The 20,824-nt window shown below is 36.6% G+C and overlaps 2 protein-coding genes and 1 non-coding gene across 3 annotated transcripts in view; 1 reads left to right on the forward strand and 2 right to left on the reverse strand.

Moving 5' to 3' along the window:
* LOC122742619 (olfactory receptor 4F6-like) overlaps positions 1–20,824 on the reverse strand; it is a 76,888-nt gene that overhangs the window by 20,052 nt on the left and 36,012 nt on the right. The window lies entirely within an intron of this gene.
* Positions 8,267–9,229, reverse strand: LOC122742618 (olfactory receptor 4F15-like). The gene has a single exon (XM_043986965.1). It carries the CDS (start codon positions 9,227–9,229, stop codon positions 8,267–8,269), a length of 963 nt encoding a protein of 320 aa, XP_043842900.1.
* LOC122744769 lies at positions 11,839–11,945 on the forward strand. Its single transcript, XR_006355116.1, has one exon. It is a non-coding gene; the product is annotated as a U6 spliceosomal RNA (small nuclear RNA).

Below are 20,824 nucleotides of genomic sequence, written 5' to 3' on the forward strand. Positions count from 1 at the left end.
TTTCTCAGTTACTATTGCTGTGTTTCCCTCCATCCTATTCCCTTCCTAAGATAGTTACTCTATTTTCTTTCTTCTTTTACCCTATCCTTCCTCAAAAGTGTTTTGCTTCTGACTGCCCCCTCCCCCAATCTGCCTTCCCTTCTTTCACCCCTGCTCCCCTTATCCTCTTCTCCTCCTTTCCTGCAGGGTTAGATAGATTACTCTACCCAATTGCCAACTCTACATTTTCACTGGTTATCTTCCAGACCTGGAAATCTCTTGCTCTTCATCAATACTTCCTAACATTCTAGGCTTCCTTCAGGTATCAAATAAAATAACTTCTGCAAGAAGCCTTCCTTGGTCCTCAATAATATTATTGCCTTCCCTCGAAGATTATTTCTAATTTATCCTGTATTTATCATGTTTGCATGTAGTTTTTTTTAAATCATCTCCATCATTAGATTGTAAGTTCTTTCAAGACTTTCTTTGTACTTTCAATGTTTAGCACTATGTCTAGTGCATAGTTGGTGCTTAATAAACACTTGTCTTGTTTATTTTTTGTTTCCATTGTCATCATCTCTGAGCTTCAAGACAGAGAACTTTGTTTTTCACTTCATCATACCCTCATACTCTCTTTATGACATTATACAAATCATTTAACCCCTCAGCCTCAATTTCTTCATCTTAAAAATAAAGAGATTGAACAAATAAACCTAGCTCTAAGGTTATTCTCAGTGCTGTCTTTGATTCTATAATGAAAAGCTTGCTAGTCCTCAGTAAATACTCGTGTCTTGTTTTTCCTTTGTCTTGTTTTACTTGACTATGCATCTTTGTTTGTTTTTTCTAAAAGGAAAAATATTTCTAAAAATATTCTTTATTATTAACATCCTTTTTTTTTAGTGAGGCAACTGGGGTTAAGTGACTTGCCCAGGGTCACACAGCTAGTAAGTGTTAAGTGTCTGAGGCCAGATTTGAACTCAGGTACTCCTGACTCCAGGGCTGGTGCTCTATCCACTGCACCACCTAGCTGCCCCAACATCCTTTCTTTTTAAATTGAGCTCCAAATTTTCTTTCTCCCACCAAACCCATCACTGAGAAGGCAAACAAAATGATATCACTTCTTTATGCATGTGAAATTATACAAAATATATTTTATATTAGCCAAAATTTGTCATATTTCAAATTTTTATATTAGCAAAAAAGAAAAAAATTATACCTCAATTTTTGCTGAGTGTTGATCAGTTCTCTCTCTGGAGGCAGATAACATATTTTCACAATAAATCATTTGAAATTGTCTTTGATCATTGTATCAATCAGAGAAGCTAAGTCTTTCACAGTTAATTACAAGATTGCTGCTACTGTGCACAATGATCACCCAGTTCTTCTTACTTCACTTTGCATCAGTTCATATAGGTCTTGCCATATTGTTTTCATTTTTCTGAAACCAATCAAGGTTAAGTAACTTGCCTAGGGTCACAACTAGTAACTGTCTGAGACCAGATTTGAACTTAGGTCCTCCTGACTCCAGGGCCGGTTCTCTATCTATTTCTAATAGTGTTCCATCATAATCATATAACACAATTTTTTCATGGTTTTTTTTAATTGGGTTTGGGTTGGGTTTTTGGGGTTTTTTTTTTTTGCATTTGATGATCACTCCCTCAATTTCCAAGTCTTTGATACTATAGAAAGAGCCCCTAGAAGGACAGCTAGGTGGCGCAGTGGATAGAGCACTGACCCTGGAGTCAGGAGTACCTGAGTTCAAATCCAGCTTCAGACACTTAACACTTAACTAGCTGTGTGACCCAGGGCAAGTCACTTAACCCCAATTGCCTCACTAAAAAATATATATATATTTTTGTACATATAAGTCTTTTCCTTTTTTACTGATCTCTTTGGGGTACAGACCCTGTAGTGGTATTGCTGGATCAAAGATTGTGCACAGTTTTATAGCCTTTTGGGCATAGTTTCAAATTGTTCTCCAGAATGATTGGACCAATTCACAACTCCATCAACAGTTTATTGATATGCTTATTTTTCTTCATCTCCTCCTACATTTGTCATTTCTGGTGGATGTGAGGTGATAGCTCATAGTTGTTTTAATTTGCCATTCGCTAATCAATAGTGATTTATAGCATTTTTTCAATGACTATCAATAGCTTCTAATTTTTCTTCTGAAAACTGTCTTTCATATCCTTTGGCCATTTATCAATTCTGGAATTTGACTTGGTTACCTATATATTTGAGAAATGAGACCTTTATCAGAAAAAAATTGCTGTTGAATTTTTTGAAATTTTCATTACTTCCTTAAATACTTCATTACTTAATTTAGAAATATATAGTTTCCTTAATTATCTCTTTTAATTGGGTCTAGTTTTGCTTTGGCTTTGTCTCAGATCATGATTGCTACCCCTCTCATTTTTACTTCACTTTCATTATTATATTATTATTATTATACATTCAGTATTCATAATAGAATCTGCTCTAGCCCTTTATTTTCAACTCTGTGTGTATTTCTTTTTGTTTCAAATGTGCCTCCTGTAAACAATGTATTGTTGGATTTCTATTTCTAATGCATTCTGCTATCTGTTTCCATTTTGTGAGTGAGCTCATCCCATTCACATTTACAATTATGATTACTAACTATATGTTACTCTCCATACTATTTTCCTCTGTTTATCCTCTCCCCCCTTTCTTCCTCTCCCTCTCTCTTTTTTTCTCTCTCCTGACTCTTCTCAAAAATTTATTTTGTTTCTGACCACTGCATCCCTTAATTTTGTCTCCCTTTCATCATCCTCTCCCCCATCTCTTAGCCCCTTCCCCTTTTATTTCCCTATTGGGTAAGATAGATTTCTATGCCCAACTGAGTTGGTTTATATATATTCTTCCCTCTTTGAATCAATAGGGGGGAAATGAGGTTCAAGCAACCTCCACTCCTTTAAAGTGGAAGCTACTGAATCTTATTTGATCCTGACTGTGCTCCCATGACATTTGAATGTTTTCTTTCTGACTGCTTGCAATATTTTCTCCTTTACCTTGGAGCTCTTGAATTTATCTATAATATTCCTGGAAGTTTTCATTTCAGGATCTCTTTCAAGAAGTGATCAATGGATTCTTTCAATTTCTATTTTTCCTACTGGATCTTAAACCAGTTTGAGACCAGATTTGAACTCAGGTCCTCCTGAATCCAAGGCCAGTGCATTATCCACTGTGCCACCTAGCTGCCCCCAACTTTGAATTTTATATTAAAGTTGGTCTCTGCTCACTTAGGACTTGGGAGTGTGATGTTTAAAATCTAGTGTGTGGTCACCTGACTTGACCCCAGTGTGGGGAAGAAATTAGCTAAGATTTACTAATAAATTCAGCAAGAGTTTAGGCTTTTAAGCATTTATTAAAGAGTAAAGATAACACATGGAGTACAGCCTATCTCCTTTCCTCTCTCTCTCTCTGCCACCAACCCAAAGTCCCAGAATGAAAAAAGTGATCCTCAGCAGCTTCTCCCAGAAGCCCCCTATGAAACAGGAAGCAGGGCTGTCCCCACACACAGCTCCAAGCGAATTGGCTGGTAGCATTGATTGACATGACTTACAGGCGGTTCTATAGATATAATTTCCATACCCCAGGCAGCTTCCAGAAGCTTAGTCACATGCTGTCTTTTCAGGGGGGCATCACCCTGGTTCTCACAATGTCTCTCTCAGCAGGGGGTGGCACCCTGATTCTCACACTTGGTAAATTAATTACCATGACAAGTGTAAATTAATTCTAGACATACTATTTTTACTGCTCTTATTGTTTGATTTGATTATTGGCAAAGCTATTTAAAATTGTGTTAAGCTCAATTTTGTAGGAAACTTTCCCAGCTGATTACCAGGATCTGAAACACCTGAGGGACTTTACAATCACACCCAAAACTCTACACCTGAGACTTGTTAATTGATCATCAGCATCCACACCTGAAAGACTTCCTTTCCACTACACCCAGAGGACATCCCAAGAATCATCTGAGAAAAGACTTCCAAAGGCTTAAATGGACATTTTCCTGTTTTCCTTTCCCCATTGTATACACTGTTTATAATGTCCACTTACTAAAGGGAGTGCCCCCTTTAGTTTTTCTCTGTTTGTAATGTCTACCTCCTAAAAGGGGAGTGTCCCCTTTTAGCCTTTGTTAATGCATCGCTCAATTTCTTTTCTCTCTTTTCATTCCCTTTACTTTGTTAATCATAAGTATCTGTAATATTATTGTTTCATGTAAGGAAACAATGTTTCTTGATGAAGCACGGGGTGGGGGTGGCAATAAGGGTGCCACCCCCTGCTGAGAAAAACATTGAGAACCAAGATGATGCCCCCCTGAAAAGAAAGCATGTGACTAAGCGTCTGGAAGCTGCCTGGGGTATGGAAGTTACATCTATAGAACCACCTGTAAGTCATGTCAATCAATGCTACCAGCCAATTAGCTTGGAACTGTGTGTGGGGACGGCCTTGCTTCCTGTTTCACAGGGGGCTTCTGGGAGAAGCTGCTGAGGATCACTTTTTTCATTCTGGGACTTTGGGTTGGTGGCAGAGAGAGATAGGAAAGGAGATAGGCTGTACTCCATGTGTTATCTTTACTCTTTAATAAATGCTTAAAAGCCTAAATTCTTGCTGAATTTATTAGTAAGTCTTAGCTAGTTCCCCCCCAAAAAAAACTGGGGGGGGGGGCGGTAAGGACACACATTAGATTTTAAACATTACAGGAGGCACTGTCCCAAGCTTCAGACTTTTTCGGGCTTCTGTTTTAGGAGCTAGTTCTGGAGGTCTACATGTTTTCAGTGCTTCTAAGGTGATGTGATCTGAGAATAGATGTGATCTTTACCCAGGAAGGGTCCCTACTTCCTTACAGCTGCAAATACTAGTGTTCATCTTGTCCCTGGGACTGTGACTCTCTTAAAGCCATAAAAGCTAATGCTTCTTTTTGCTTTGAAACTGAGACCAAGGCCCCTTTTCCCTTGTGACCAATCAAAAGTATTCTTCTCCAACCTGGAACTGCAACCTGGAACTGCTTATGGTCTACAGAGCTGCCAATGAAAGCCAGCTACACCCAGTGCCAGCAATGTGTCCCCTATAATCTCTTTCTGACCAGACATCTGAACCCCTTCCTTTCTCTCAGCTGACAGCTTCAGAAGCTGCTATCAATGTCCCTGTTGCCTTCTCTGAGGCCTAGCCCTTGTGCTCCTGCTATGTTCCAGGCAAGTTCCCATATAGTACCTCCTACATGCCAGGCATTGTGCTAAGTTGTTTTTATAAATATTATCTACTTTGACCCACAGAACAACCCTGCAATGTAGGCATTATTATTATCACCATTTTACACTTGGAGGAACTGAGATAAATAGAGGTTAAATGACTTGCCCAGGATCACACAACTAGTAAGTATGTGGTTGGATTTGAATTCAGGATTTTCTGACTCAGGACCCAGAATCCTATCCAATGTAATACCAGATACCTATTGTACCAAAAACCATAGAAAGAAAAGAAACCACTGGATTTTCTTGAATGAGAGGCTAGTAGAGGGTATGACAATACCCTGAACATAGAAAGTCTTGTGTTTTCTCATATATTAATTAGGTGCTCCTTAACAGTGTATGAATGAGAGTAAAAGTAGTCCTTGAAATTTGGTGAAATAAGGCTAAAACCTGGTAAATACATATAAGAGGAACACAAGTCAACTTAGTGCTTCACTGCATCTAATATAACTCTAATGCTTTAAGTATCCTAGCCCATGATGTGACATATCTTTACAAGTTTTGTGAAACTTGTTTCTGGATGGACACCCTAATCAAACAAGAAAGGATTTCAGATATCCACATAGGATTTGGGCAAGTTCTATTCTGTGTAACAGTTGTTTCCCCTAGACATTCTTTAGCCAGACCAGAAAGCAAGGCATATTCCCCATTCAACAATTTAATGGTGGGGAAAATTAACTGGAATATGGTGGTCCTGCTATCTTCATTGATTAGAAATGACAGGTTTTTCTCGCAACTAATTTTTGTTATTTGAATAGAGAATAATGCACAAACTATTCCATTTTCATTTTTCATAGATTATGCTTAGCCACCTTTGATTGACAGAATCAAGTGTTTCCTTGATGAAATGGTTTCTGGGATCTTGTAGCTTTATTGTTATGGTGATCTTATTCCCACACATAGGAAAAATGAGGGAACAAGGAAAATTAAAATTTACATATTCTAGATTAAAAGCCTTGATAATGCTGTTGTGAATTTGATTTGCTTTCTATGGAAACATCCCCACCTGAATATAACTCTAATGAGGACAGAGTAACATGATGAAAATGTAATCTACCAAGTTTTTAAATCAATATGAATTTGTCATTACTATTCATCCAAATTAAGCTATTCATTGATTGGAAAAAACAGTATCTCTTTATTCATTTCTTCCAGTCTGCCTGCTTTTCTTCTACAAATATTTCCCAGGAATCTACTGTGTGTGATAAATTGTGGTAATCATTAAGTCCAATATAAAATTGAATGATACAAGCTCTCTGAACTAAGGGGGCTTACAATTGAGTAGAACTTACATTATGGATAACAGGACTCTTAAAAAAACTCCCCAAAATGGGAATTATGTGCAAGAGATAAAGCAATATCAGATATCTCCATGGTCTAGGAAACCCAGTACAAAAATGAGGTAAAATTCAATGAATGAGCAGCAAAGAAGGCCAATCCCTAACCTCTAATCACCTGCCCCATTCCTATACTAGGACTAAACAACTTAACCTATATTAGCTTGCAACAGGATTGAACTCTACCTTCCCTCCTCCCAATAGCAAATAAATAAAAAACAGCAACTTACTCAGGCTGGCATACCAGTGCAGGAGCTCTATGTGCTGCAAAAGAACTCAGGCAGAGAACTGAGAAACAGAGAGAATTGGGGCAGAACATATGTATGTGCATGAGTGGCACTCTGCTAAGCCTGAGGGGGAAAGCTCAGCATCTAGCTGGCACTAGATCTGTCCCTCCTCTCCCCACCACTACCACCCTCCCCCTGGCCCCAGTCACTTAAAGTAGAGACTGAGGTCTTTGAAACATGAATTACCCAGGAGGTTGAGAGGACTTTAGAATCTGGACCCCAGGAGAACCACCATCAAAGGAGAAGTAATCAGACAGTGAGTAATATGAGAATATAAGAAGGAAAAAATACTGAAATTACTGAGTATCTCAGAATACAGAAAACTCAGTTAAAGACTATGCGTATAAGCAAATAAGCCAGTAGGGAACATATTAATAACAGAAGGAAATATGATCCCTAGATTAGAAAAAAATACAGCTTAAAAGACAAAAATTAAGAATACATGGTGTCAGGGCAGCTAGGTGGCACAATGGATAATGCACCAGCCCTGGAGTCAAGAGGACCTGAGTTCAAACCTGGCCTCAGACACTTGACACTTACTAGTTGTGTGACCCTGGGAAAGTCAGTTAACCCCAACTGCCTCACCAAAAAAATAAAAAATAAAAAGAATACAATGTGTCTAATAGGAATTCAATACAATCAAATGATCATGCATTCAATATCCATTGAGAAATCAGAAAAACAACATTAAAAGATATTTTAATTAAGGATTGAATTATAGACCTAACAATATTTGGACTGAGAGAGAATAGATGAGAAGACCAATGGCTAAGACCAGGATGGGCAACAGTATAGAGGTCAAAGAATAAGATTCCCATCTGGGACATGTCAAGTAGATTTTCTTGAAATAGAGAACATTTTAAAAATAACAGTATCCAATAAGAAATAGGTACTAGAATAGAATGGAAAAATAGGTACCAGTCATAAACTGAAGAATATTGAATGTAAAAATAAGGAGTGTGGACTCTTATGTTATCTGGTTTACATAAACCCATACTAAATAGATTGGAACCATGGAATTTCCATGAACAATAAATTATTTTCCTGAGATGTTTATAGCTAAGCTCAAGCCAAGCATAATCTCAGGTATGGATTCTTACAATATGACACTGAACTAGGTATATGACAACTTATTATGTCGTATTCATTAAATTCAGAATTCTGATTCTCTTCTTTATATGTTCCACATGACAAAGTAGAAGGTGGCAGTAGAAGGCATTACTCTATTCCCAGTGATTAGCAAAATGGCTACACCTCCAGAATTTGAAACATCTTCTTAGGGTGTCCAAGGGCATGGTGTCTGTGTACATGATACCCCCTACCCAGGTCTGGAAGCACTCAGCACAATCCTGAAGCATCTCTTGACTTTGTTTCATAAAATCCATCATGATGTCTCCTTAGAGCTCACAATTTTCCTGCTCAATCTTTTCATTGCCACCTTCATGTCTTTGTTCCTAAATGTGTATATGGCAGGATTCAAAAGTGGGGTAACAACAAAATCAAGAATAGCCAAAAATTTATCCAATGACAAGGTGGGGAATTCCCAAACATACACAAAGAAACATGGAGCAAAGAACAAAAACACTACAGTGATGTGAGCTGATAGTGTGGAGAAAGCCTTGGACAAACCAGCAGAAGAGTGGTGTCTCACAGTGACAAGGATGAAGATGTAAGAGATAATTAAAAGGAAAAAGGTGCCCATAGAGATAAGCCCACTGTTAGCAGTGACCACATGTTCAACCCAGTTGCTATCTGTGCAGGCAAGTTTTGCAACCCGTGGAAAGTCACAGTAGAAACTGTCAATCTGGTTAGGGCCACAGAAAGGCAAGTTTACAATGCAAACAAACTGAGACACAGCATGTATCACCCCAATGACCCAGGCAGCCACTACAAAACAAATGCATGTTGTTCGGCTCATTATAGTCAAATAATGGAGAGGTTTGCAGATGGCTGTGTATCTATCATAAGCCATGGCTATGAGTAGGACCATCTCAGTTCCTCCCATGACATGGACAAAGAACATCTGTATCATACACCCTGAGAAAGAAATTACCTTATGTTCACTAAAAATGTCAGTAATCATCCTTGGGGCTGTGGTAGAAGATAGACCAAGATCAATGAGGGAAAGGTTGGCCAGCAAGAAGTACATGGGAGAGTGTAGGTAAGGGTCACAAACTACAGTGAACACAATAAAGAGGTTTCCCAACACAATTCCCACATAGAATGAAAAGAAAAACAAAAAGAGAAGAATCTTCATCTCCCAAGAAGCAGACAATCCCAGCAGCACAAACTCAGTTACTACAGAGTCATTTGCTCCATCCATAGATACAGTTGGCATCACAGACATTAGATGATCTGAGGATAGAGAACAAGAAAGACATTAATAGTGTGAGAAGTAAAGGTTGATGTCCTATTTTGTCCCAGAAGTGAGTTGGAGGTGGGGTGAGGGGTAAGATTGTAAGGATTGTAAAGGAAATATAGGGGGAGTCATAAGAGAAAAAGAAAAGTTCTTGTTAGAACTAACAAAAAAGAACAATTATAATTCTTGAAGGAGTTGAGGGTAAATAGGTCCATTGATGCATTCTTGGTGGATTGGTACAGACACTGGAAAATAATTTGGAATTTTGCCCCAAAAATACTAAAATATTCATACCTTCTGACCTGTAAATAGCACTGTGAAGCCTACAACCCAAAGAATTCAAAGAAAGATAAAAATGTAGTATTGGTCCAAAAAAATGTTAAAAGTACCTCTTTCTGTGGTAACATATAGCTGAAAACTAAATAGGTGCCCATATACTGAGAAATGTCCAGATTATATTATATGAATGTAATGTAATACAGGGGCAACTACGTATTACAGTGGATAGAGTGCTGCTCCTGCAAACAGGAAGGCTCATCTTCCCAAGTTCAAATGTGGCCTCAGACACTTACTAGCTGTTTAACCCTGGGTCATCCATTTAACCCTGTTTGCTTCAGTGGTTTTATATGTAAAATGAACTGGAGTGGGAAATGGCAAACCAATCAATATCTTTGCCAAGAAAACCCCAAAATGGGGTCATGAAGAGGTAGACACAACTGAAATGACTGAACAAGGAATGTAATATGGGACAGCCAAGTGGCACAGTGGCTAGAGCATCAGGCATGGATTCAGAAAGACTCCTTTCTGTGAGTTCAAATGCAGCTTCAGACACTTACTAACTGTGTGACACTGGCCAGTCACTTAACCCTATTTGCCTCAGTTTCCTCATCTTTAAAATGAGTTTGAGAAGGAAATGATAAACCATTCCAGTATCTTTGCCAAGATGCAAATGGAGTCATGAAGAGTTGGACACTACTAAAAAAATTACTCAAAAATTTTATACAATTGTGCTAGATGAAATGATGAAGATAATAGATTCAGAGAAAATGTGAGAAGACTTGTATAACGTAAAGAGAAGTGAACAGAATCATAACAATTTATACAATGACAATACCATAAAAACAACTCTAAAAGAAGACTTAAAAATTCATATCATGACCATGATGATCCACAATTCCAGACATCTCATTATGGAACATGCTAGCTATCTCCTTACATAGAGATGATGGTTCTCAAGGTGAAGAACAAAGAAAGATTCATAGAACAAAAAAAATGAGTTATTATTGGAAGTAATCAGGGATTGGGTGGAGAGATGGGAGAAAGTAACAAGGGGGAGAGAGAGAAACTAAGTAGCAACATCAATAGGAAAAGAAGAATAAGAACAAGAAGAGTAACAAGAACAACAACTTATTCTCCCTTGGCAATTGCATGAGAAACAGTATGATATAGTAGAAAATACTGTGGATTATTATTCAGGCGTCCTGGGTTCTTGTACTAGCATTGTTGTAAGAGTATCAGTTGAAAGAACTGGGAATGTTTAGCCTGAAGAAGAGAAATGAAGGTCAGGATGATTGTTTTTAACTGTATAAAGAAAATGTTGTGATCTGGAAGATGGATTAGATTACATGGCCCAGGGTGGTAGAACTGAAGGCAATAAATGGAAGTCATGGAGAGGAACATTTAGATTGAAGTAAAGAAAAATTCTCAACAGTTGAAGCTACCTCCAAAGTGGAATTGATTGTCTCAGAAGGTCATTAGTTCCTAACTAGAGGTCTTACTCTGAAGGCTGAATGACCACTTGTTGGGGACATTTTAGAGAGGACTTATGATTGTAGGTTAGTTTAAATAGCTTATGAGAACCCTTACAACTGAGATTCTGTGATTCTGTAACTACATAGCATATCTTTTGGCAAAGTCATTTCTCTGACACTTACCTCCTTGTTAGGTAAATATGGGGATTCAAATAAATGATTCCTAACATCCTTCAGAATTTGAAAATCTATAGTTCTAGCTTTCCTTCCTTCTAACCAATAGAATGTTGTACATTCATGGCATAATAAGTAGTTCAGTTGTGTTGAAATTGAAAGTAGAGGGACAAAAAGATAAATACAAAAGGGACCTCAGAAATCATCTAGCCTAATTCCCTTATTTTATACATAAAGAATATGTAGCCCAGAGACACTAATGGTCCTGACCAAGATCACACAGATTGTTAGCACAGAGATAAAATTTTAATCTATGCCTTCAGATTCCTCTCATTCCTCAAATCCATAATACCTCATATGCAAGAGGCTGGTTTTTCACCTAAAATAAACCTCTCTTAAAAGTCGGAGCAAATAAGAGAACTTTTTTCTTTTCCTGTTGGGGAGAACATATTGTATCTCTTTACCAGTCCCCAAAGGGGTCAATGATTAGAACAAGGTATCTTAAATTTTTCCACTTTTAACCCCTTTTGGAACAATAAATTTTTACTTGACTCTGGGTATGTAAGTATATAAAATAGGTGTACAAATCTAGCATTTACTGCTGATTTTTGCAACCCCCAAATTGGTAACCTATGTGTGGTCACAACCCACAGTTTAAGAATCTTTGATTTAGTGCTCGCTTCGGCAGCACATATACTAAAATTGGAACGATACAGAGAAAATTAGCATGGCCCCTGCGCAAGGATGACAAGCAAATTAGTGAAGCGTTCCATTTTTTTTGTTTTTTCTATTTTGAGGTTTTTGATCATTGCTCTGCTTTTTCTCTTATAGCATGACTAATGCAGAAATAGAACTAATGTTATTATGTATATATATATAACCTATATCAGATTACTTGCTGTCTAGGGGAGGGGGGAGGGAGGGGAGGGAGGGAGGAAAATCTGAAATTGGAAAGCTTGTATAAACAAAAGTTGAGAACTATCTTTACATGTAATGGAAAAATAAATAAAATTTAAAAAAAAAAAAAGAATCTTTGATTTAGAAGAATCAAAAAGTAAAGATAGGAAATAACTGTGGCCCTGAAAAAAAATTAAAATAGGGGCAACTAGATGATGTAGTGGATAGAGTCATAAGGACCTGATTTCAAATCTGGCCACAGATACTTTTCTTTTTTTTTTTTTTTGTAGGGCCATGGGGGTTAAGTGACTTGCCCAGGGTCACACAGCTAGTAAGTGTCAAGTGTCTGAGGCCGAATTTGAACTCAGGTCCTCCTGAGTCCAAGGCCAGTGCTCTATCCACTGCACCACCTAGCTGCCCTACAGATACTTTTCTAACTGTATGACCCTGGGCAAGTCACTTAACCCCAATTGCCTCCAAAAACTAAATAAATAAAGTGTCAGATTTATGGATAGAGTAAGTATTTAGGACCAAAGAAGATATGAAAAGCAAAACAAAATGTAAAATAGATAATTTTGACTATATAAAATTAAAAGGTTTTGCACAAACAAAACTAATGTAACCAAGATTACAAGTGAGGCAGAAAACAGGGAAAGAATTTTTGAAACAAGGATCTCTGATAAAGTCCTCATTTCTCAATTATATAGAGAACTGAGTCAAATTTATAAAATACAAGTCATTCCCCAATTGGTAAGTGTTCAAAGGATATGAACAGGCAGTTTTCAGACAACAAAAAAATCACAGCTATCTATAATCATATGAAAAAATACACTAGATCACTACTGATCAAAGAAATGCAAATTAAAACAACTCTGAGGTATCACCTCACACCTATCAGAATGGAAAATATAACCAAAAAAGAAAATATGGGTTGTTACAGGTGATGTGGGAAAACTGGGAGGCTAATCCACAGTTGGTGGAGTTGTGAAAAGATCCAACCATTCTGGAAAGAAATTTGGAACTATGCCCAAAGGATTATCAAACTGTGCATGCCCTTTAATCCGGCAATACCACTGCTAGACTTATATCCCAAAGATATTTCCAAAAGGAGAAAAAGATCTATTTGTACAAAAATATTTCTAATAGCTTTTATGGTGACTAAGAATTGGAAATCAAAGTAATATCTATCCACTGGGGAATGGTTAAACAAGCTATAGTATGTGATGGTGATGGAATATTATTGTGCTATAAGAAATGACAAGCAGGATAATTTCAGAAAGGCCTGGAAAGACTTGTATGAACTGATGTATAGTGAAGTGAGCAGAACCAAGAGAATGATGTGCACAGAGACAGATGAAGAATTGTGAATGACAACTATTCTCAGCAATACAATAATCCAAAACAATCCCAAAGGACTAATGATGAAACATACTATCCATCTCCAAAGAAATAATTGATATTTATTAAACACAGACTGAAGCATGCTATTTTTTCCTTTCATTTTTTTCTTTCATTCAAGTTTTCTTGTACAAAGTTACTAATATGGTAATTTTTTACATAATTGCACATGTATAACCCATATCTGATTGCTTACCACCTCAGGGAGGGATAGGGGAGAGAGAGAAGGATAAAATTCAGAACTCAAAACTACAAATAAGAGGGGCAGCTAGGTGGCACAGTGGATAAAGCATCTGCCCTGGATTCAGGAGGACCTGAGTTCAAATCTGGCCTCACACACTTGACACTTACTAGCTGTGTGACCCCAGGCAAGTCACTTAACCCCCACTGCCCTGCAAAAAAAAAAACACCTACAAATAAAAATGTTTATTATTTTTTTAAAATAAAGTGATAATTATTTTTAAATTAAAGTAATTAATCTTGATCACTGGTATCAGAAGCAGAACATCAGCATGTATGACACTTGCAAAAACTGAATCACTTAGTCAATATTTGTAAAGTTCTAATAATCCTAAACAATTCCAGAATTATGTATTACATGTCTCTATATATACAAGTATATGCGTGCTTGGAGGTGGAGGAGGAAAGCAAGGGAGAGTGAGGAAAGTATGAAGAGCAGGATGAGGTTTACCAAATACTTCTAGATAGAAATGTACCAATATTATGCTCATCTATTAGCTCCGGGGCTCAAGAACTATTCCCACTTGCAATATATATGAAGATCTATTAATGCTTACTGATAGCAATTTAACATTCAAATCACCCCCAGGCTTTTATTAATTTTATTTTATTTTATTTCTTTTTTTTTTTTTTTTTTGGTGAGGCAATGAGGGTTAAGTGACTTGCTCAGGGTCACACAGCTAGTAAGTGTCAAGTGTCTGAGGCCAGATTTGAACTCAGGTACTCCTGAATCCAGGGCCAGTGCTTTATCCACTATGCCACCTAGCTGCCCCACTTTTATTAATTTTTGACAATAAAGTAATAGAAGAGATATATGAAAAGAAAAAGTCTTTTAATAGACTAATTTAGCTACCTGATGAAGTAAAGAAGTACTGGCATGTACCTGGATATGTCTATGTATACACATTAGTGGTACTCCTTTTGTATATTTTTAAGTTGTTAGAAGGACCATGTGTTGAATAAAGGTTTGGAAAATACTGGTTTGAAGGTACCCACCAGCCTTTAGGAAGGAGGTTTTTTTTCAATCTATTCCAACTGTTTCTTCAGTATTTCTAGAAACAGATTCATCTAGTCATATCTTGGTGAAAAGCCTAAAACTGAAGTGAGAAATCACACCTCCTAATACCTCATCCACCCAATCTTCTTTCTAGTGATAATAGAATTTAAGAAAATAAAAAGCAAATAAGTAAGGAAGAATGGGCTAAGTTGAGATGAAAGTTCCCACTTCCTAATTGGTCTTCCTCAATCTTCTCTCTGATGACAATGAGGTTTAAGAAAAATAAAACTGTGAAAGCAAGTAAGCAGAGAAGAACCCTGGCTATGAATGATCTGGAATTAATGCTATCATAATAAACAAAAAAATCAACTAAGAACATGCAGAATAAAAACCATATCAAGATTCCTTGAGCTGACTTGTAAGGAGAGTATTTTTAGTTGCTCTGCTTACTCTGAAAACATAATCAGCATTGTAACTCAGCTAAGAATTCTCCAGGTGCTGAGATCCCCAAAAGAATTGTTTATTTTTGCCTCTTTGAGATACTCCTCAAATACAACCAATTCTAAACAAATAACTAAGGGTAGAAATCAAAAACACAATCTATGGCAGATTTGAAAATAATCATTTAATCCAACTCTCTCATCTAATTAATGTATAAACTGACTACAAAAGTAAGACTGACTTATTTGACCAAAATCACAGAACAAGTTAGTTATATATATAGCCAAAACTAGAAGCCAGGCCTCTTGATTCCCAATCCATTCTGGATTTACTATACAATATTGCCACTCTATCAAAGAACTGAATATCCAATTAGGTTACCATTTCACTCTGGGATCCAATGAGCAAGTATTACTGATATATGTCCCAGTCTCTATGACAGCAAACAAACCAAGTTAACAATAATAATAGTTGATAGTAAAATAGCACTTTGCCATTTGCCAAGCACATCCCTCACAATCCACTGAGGTAAATATTATTATCACCAAATTGTATCTCAGTTGGTACACAGTTCTCTTCAGGGTCTTAACTACAATACCCAGACAGAAGAACTACAGTAAGCTACCCACAAACTAAAGCTGTTCCAAATATCTCCTCCTAAAAGATTGTTTGAATTTTCATATCCTCTCCTTTCATTCATTTTTAATCTCCCCTTCTCTTACTCTTTCTCCCAAATCCTACTTGAGGAAGCTTTTGTTTCACAATTGATAAGCATTCCCTCTTGACTACCTCATTTTCATTGAAAGATTAAAAATCTGATCACTCTCCTTGTGATTCTGAAGACATCCCATTATCCAAGCATTGGCTTTCACCATCAAATATACAGAACAATTTTAAAACTGAAAAAGTAAAAGCCATTATTCCCTAGGTTTGGTTGGAGATTCTTTTTTGCTCTCCCTTTACAAGAAGAAGAACAAGAACAAGAACAAGAACAACAACAACAACAACAACAACAACAACAACAACAAGAAACTGTTTTCATTTTCATTTCATGGTCTATTTATGGTCTGAGGCAAGGTAGAAATGGCCAAGAGGCTGAATTTGTGGTTTGGTCTCTGGAAGAAAAAATATACATACACATGTATACATATATATGTGTATCTATGTGTGATTATACATACATAGGTATATGTATATATTATTGGACATGTAAATGTTCAAAGTAAAGGATGCTAACCACCAATCAGGTCTATGTTAACTATAGTCAAATCATATCTGAGTTAAGTGTTCAGTTCTCAAAATCCCATTTTAGAAGGAACACTGAAAAGCCAGAACATCTCTAATACAAAGAAGTCAGGGTAGTGAGGTGATTTGAAACCATTCCTAATGAAGATTGGTTGATGAAATTTGAGATGTTTACCTTGGGAAGGCAAAGGTATAATAGTCATCAATTATTTAAAGGGTTATCTTGAGGGGAAAAGATGAAGATTTGTTCTACTTGGCTTTAAAAGGAAGTATTGCAATTAATAGATAGATGTTGGATATGAAGTTTCCAGCTCAACATGAGGGAAACCTTCCTCATTATTAGAACTACCCCACAATTTGGATAAGCTTCTTCTGGGGGGAAATAAAGAATTGTCCCCATCACTAGAGGTCATTAAGATAAAACTAAATGACCATTTCTTAGTCATACTGCAGACAAGATAAATAAAACATTGCTAGAAGAGGAGTGGGAGAGATAGGAAATGGAAAACGAAAGGTTGTTAGATTAAATTTTTTAAAAGAGTAATAACTATGTGAAAGGGATATAATAGAATTTAAATTCATCTCTTACCTACCAGTTCTATCACAAGACAAGAAAAATCATTGGTGTTGAATGAATCTCAAGAATGTTAACTGTTCACCTTGTAATTGTTCCTAAAGAAAAAAATAACTATATGTCTATTCTCTACTAGAAATGAAAACACTTAGGTGGTCCAAAATCTAATGACCCATCATTGCTGGTGAAACCTCTAATACCCAGCCCATAATTGTGTTCCCCTTGAAATTTTGTCTTGAAATCACACTGGTTTTCCCTAAGGGCAAATCAGTGGAAGGGTTGCTTGGCAATGAAACAGGAGGGAAGAGAGATTGTGCAGAGAAGCTATTCTTATACATTAGGGAAAATGATGTCCTGTTGATGTGAAATAATGACCTTCAGGGAGGAGTCTGTTTGGAGTTATTGAAATATAGAAAGAAGAGTGTTTCTACAGATTGGGCTGATATTTACTCCTTTGGGAAAAAAAGTGAAAATAAAGATATATCAGAATTAGGGTATTTAATTAAGAAAGATAGTTATTAATTAAGAAAGCAAGGTAGTAATCTATGAAAGGAATAAGGTAACAGAGGCTATAACTATCATAGCACCAATCTCTTCTGCCACTCTAATGAAGCTTATAAAAGAATGGAGTGCCAGGATCAGGGTACTAGAGCAAAGCTCCTCAAACTCTGGGTTGCAACCCCATATGGGATCATATAACTGAATGTAGGGGTTGTGAAAATTTTGGCAACAGTAAAAGGTTATGTATAGCCATTTTATATACCTACATACCCGGGGCCACATAAAAATCTCTTGGGCAAAAAGGGGTAGCAAGTGAAAAAAGTTAAGAAGCCCTGGACTAGAGTGATCCAATATACTGTTCTTTCAGAATTGTGTGAGGAAAAGATAGAAAAGTGAAGACTTAAGGTAGCAAAGCAGTGTAGATTCAGTTTTGTTTATACCTCAATAGATTTGCCCATTTATCTTTTGGTTTCATTACATTATGTGCATTCCCCAAAAAGCCACGTGGACTAGGCTGTACTGGATCTTTAACAAAGAGAAAACCAAAAGGTTGAGGAAGACTGTAGGATTTCTTTATTTAGTTGCCTTAAAAAAGCATGACCTCTTCCTCCCCTTTAGTCTTTCCCCTTCGGGACAGAGTATGAGCAAGATTTTCACTGAGCTGCAAGGATTCCTGAATGCTGAGTAGGATATCCAACAGGAAAACCTAAAAGTTGTACAGAATTTAAACCAGACAGCCTGAAAAAATTTGATACTGCTTTAAGAAGTTCAGCAAAGGGGAGCGGCTAGGTGGCGCAGTGGATAAAGCACCGGCCCTGGATTCAGGAGTTCCTGAGTTCAAATCCGGCCTCAGACACTTGACACTTACTGGCTGTGTGACCCTGGGCAAGTCACTTAACTCCATTGCCCCATAAAAAAAAAAAGAAAAAAAGAAGAAGTTCATCAAAGGGTTGGATTTCAGGATATCCAAAAGAAATGGCTAAAAGCTTAAAAATATTTTTAAACAGAAAACTTTTAACCAGAAGAGCAGTTATGGAAATACTTAGCATTGAACTAGATAGAAATATTTCATTTGAACATTGAAGATTATCTCTCAGGAGAAAAGTTTAGTATTCAAAAACTTATGATGTTACCAAAATTATTTGCTCTGATTGCTAGTACCATAAAAACCATCTGCACTTAGGTATTGGTCACGTGCTTCATGTGATATATGCCTAGCTAGCAAACTACATTTCTAAAGGTCAGTTAAATAGTTTGGGCTGAGAGCATAAAATCATCCATTTGAGTTATTTTTGCAGATATATCCCACATACTACAAATTTATACTACATAAATGCGAATTCATCAGTTTGTACTTTGTGTCAAAGACATTACTTTCTTTTTTTTTTTTTAAGTGAGGCAATTGGGGTTAAGTGACTTGCCCAGGGTCACACAGCTAGTAAGTGTTAAGTGTCTGAGGCTGGATTTGACCTCAGGTACTCCTGACTCCAGGGCCAGTGCTCTATCCACTGCACCACCTAGCTGCCCCAAAGACATTACTTTCAATATTGTATTTGTGTGGCATGTCAAATGTCAAACTGAATGGTTACCCAATAGTTAACCAAGTACCGGGATCAAACTTTAGATTTATTAATTTTGATACCTTATTCAATATCAGTAAGCTTTCTTTTTTTCCATCTGCCAAAGAGAACTAAGGATAAATCCCATCTATCATTCATAGGTGTAATGAGTGCTTTTAAGACTATAACTATACTGTTTAGAGCTAGTTAGAGGAAAGATGCCACACTTTACACTTGTAATGCAGAGTGATTCTTAGTTTCAAACCTTGAGGATACCAGTCAATTATTCTGTTTGTAACGTAGGACATACATTATCATCATAATTTAATTTCAGTGATTAAGTTAAGGATTTTGGCCTTTATTTTAAGGAAAATAGAAATAGCAACTCTAGTTGTAATATAGATTAATGTACAAACTGTGTTGGTAGCTCATATAAATTAATTCACAGACTGTTGACAAATGAGAATTGTTTTTTAGAATTTTATTTTTCCCAAATTACATGTAAAAACAAATTTTAACATCGATTTATAAAACTTTGTGGTTAAAATTTTCTTCCTCCCTCTCTCCCTACCCCCCTTAAGAACTCATGCAATTCAATATGAGTTACACATGTGTAGTCATGCAAAATATTTCCACCTTAGGCAGATTGTAAAACAAAACAGACAAAAAAACTTTAGAAAAAAGAACTAAAAAAAATATGCTTCAATCTGTACTCAGACACCATCAGTTCTTTCTCTGGAGATGGATTGCATTGTTCATAAGTCCTTCAGAGTTGTCTTGGATCATTGTATTGATGAAAATAACTCATTCACAGCAGATCATTTTACAATATTGCTGCTATTTTGTATACAGTACATTTCACTTTGCATCATGTAAGTCTTTCTAGGTTTTTCTTTTTTTTGTGGGGTAATGGGGGTCAAGTGACTTGCCCAGGGTCACGTAGCTAGTAAGTGTCAAGTGTCTGAGGCTGGATTTGAACCCAGATACCCCCGAATCCAGGGCCAGTGCTTTATCCACTGTGCCACCTAGCTGCCCCTTCCAGGTTTTTCTGATAGCATCCTGCTTATCATTTCTTATAGCACGATAGTGTTCCATCATAATCTCATCCTACAATTTATTCAGCTATTCCCCAATTGATGGGCATCACCTCAATTTCTAATTCAGTTTTTTTTTGGGGGGGTACCTCTTTTTGGATACCAACCTAGTAGTGGTATTACTAGGCCAAAGAGTATGCATGGTTTTATAGCCCTTTGGCCATAGTTCCAAATTGCTCTACAGAATGTTTGAATCAGTTTATAACTTTACCAAGAGTGTATTAATGTCTCATTTTCTCCAATCAATAGTAAGTTAAAGCATTTTTTCATATGGCTATAGGTAGCTTTGATTATTTCATCTGAAACTTCATATTTTTTTGATCATCCATCAATTGGGGAATGGCTCTTAGACAAATGAGACTTTTAAGAAATGATCAGTCAAAAACAAAGTTTCTGAGAGCTCTTTATAATGAGTAGATTGTAGGAAGGGTTGGGTACTGAAATGTGTCCTAGCTGGTGAACCAAGACATTTAAAAATAATATCATTACCTGACCTGAAAATAAAAGGCTTTTCTCTTAGATGAGAAGGGGTTGGGTTATGATTCTTAGTGGGGAAAAAACATTTAAATGGATAAGACAGATAAAGTGACTTGGGATGGGCATTTTCTTTTATTGTCAAGATCAATTATTACTGTTGCATTGTAAAAAACAAATTTTATTTTTACTTTAAAATAATATTTCTAAAATACAAGGATCATGTCTCATTCATCTT

This window comes from Dromiciops gliroides, chromosome 2, assembly GCF_019393635.1.
Source record: "Dromiciops gliroides isolate mDroGli1 chromosome 2, mDroGli1.pri, whole genome shotgun sequence".
NCBI classification, from domain to species: domain Eukaryota; kingdom Metazoa; phylum Chordata; class Mammalia; order Microbiotheria; family Microbiotheriidae; genus Dromiciops; species Dromiciops gliroides.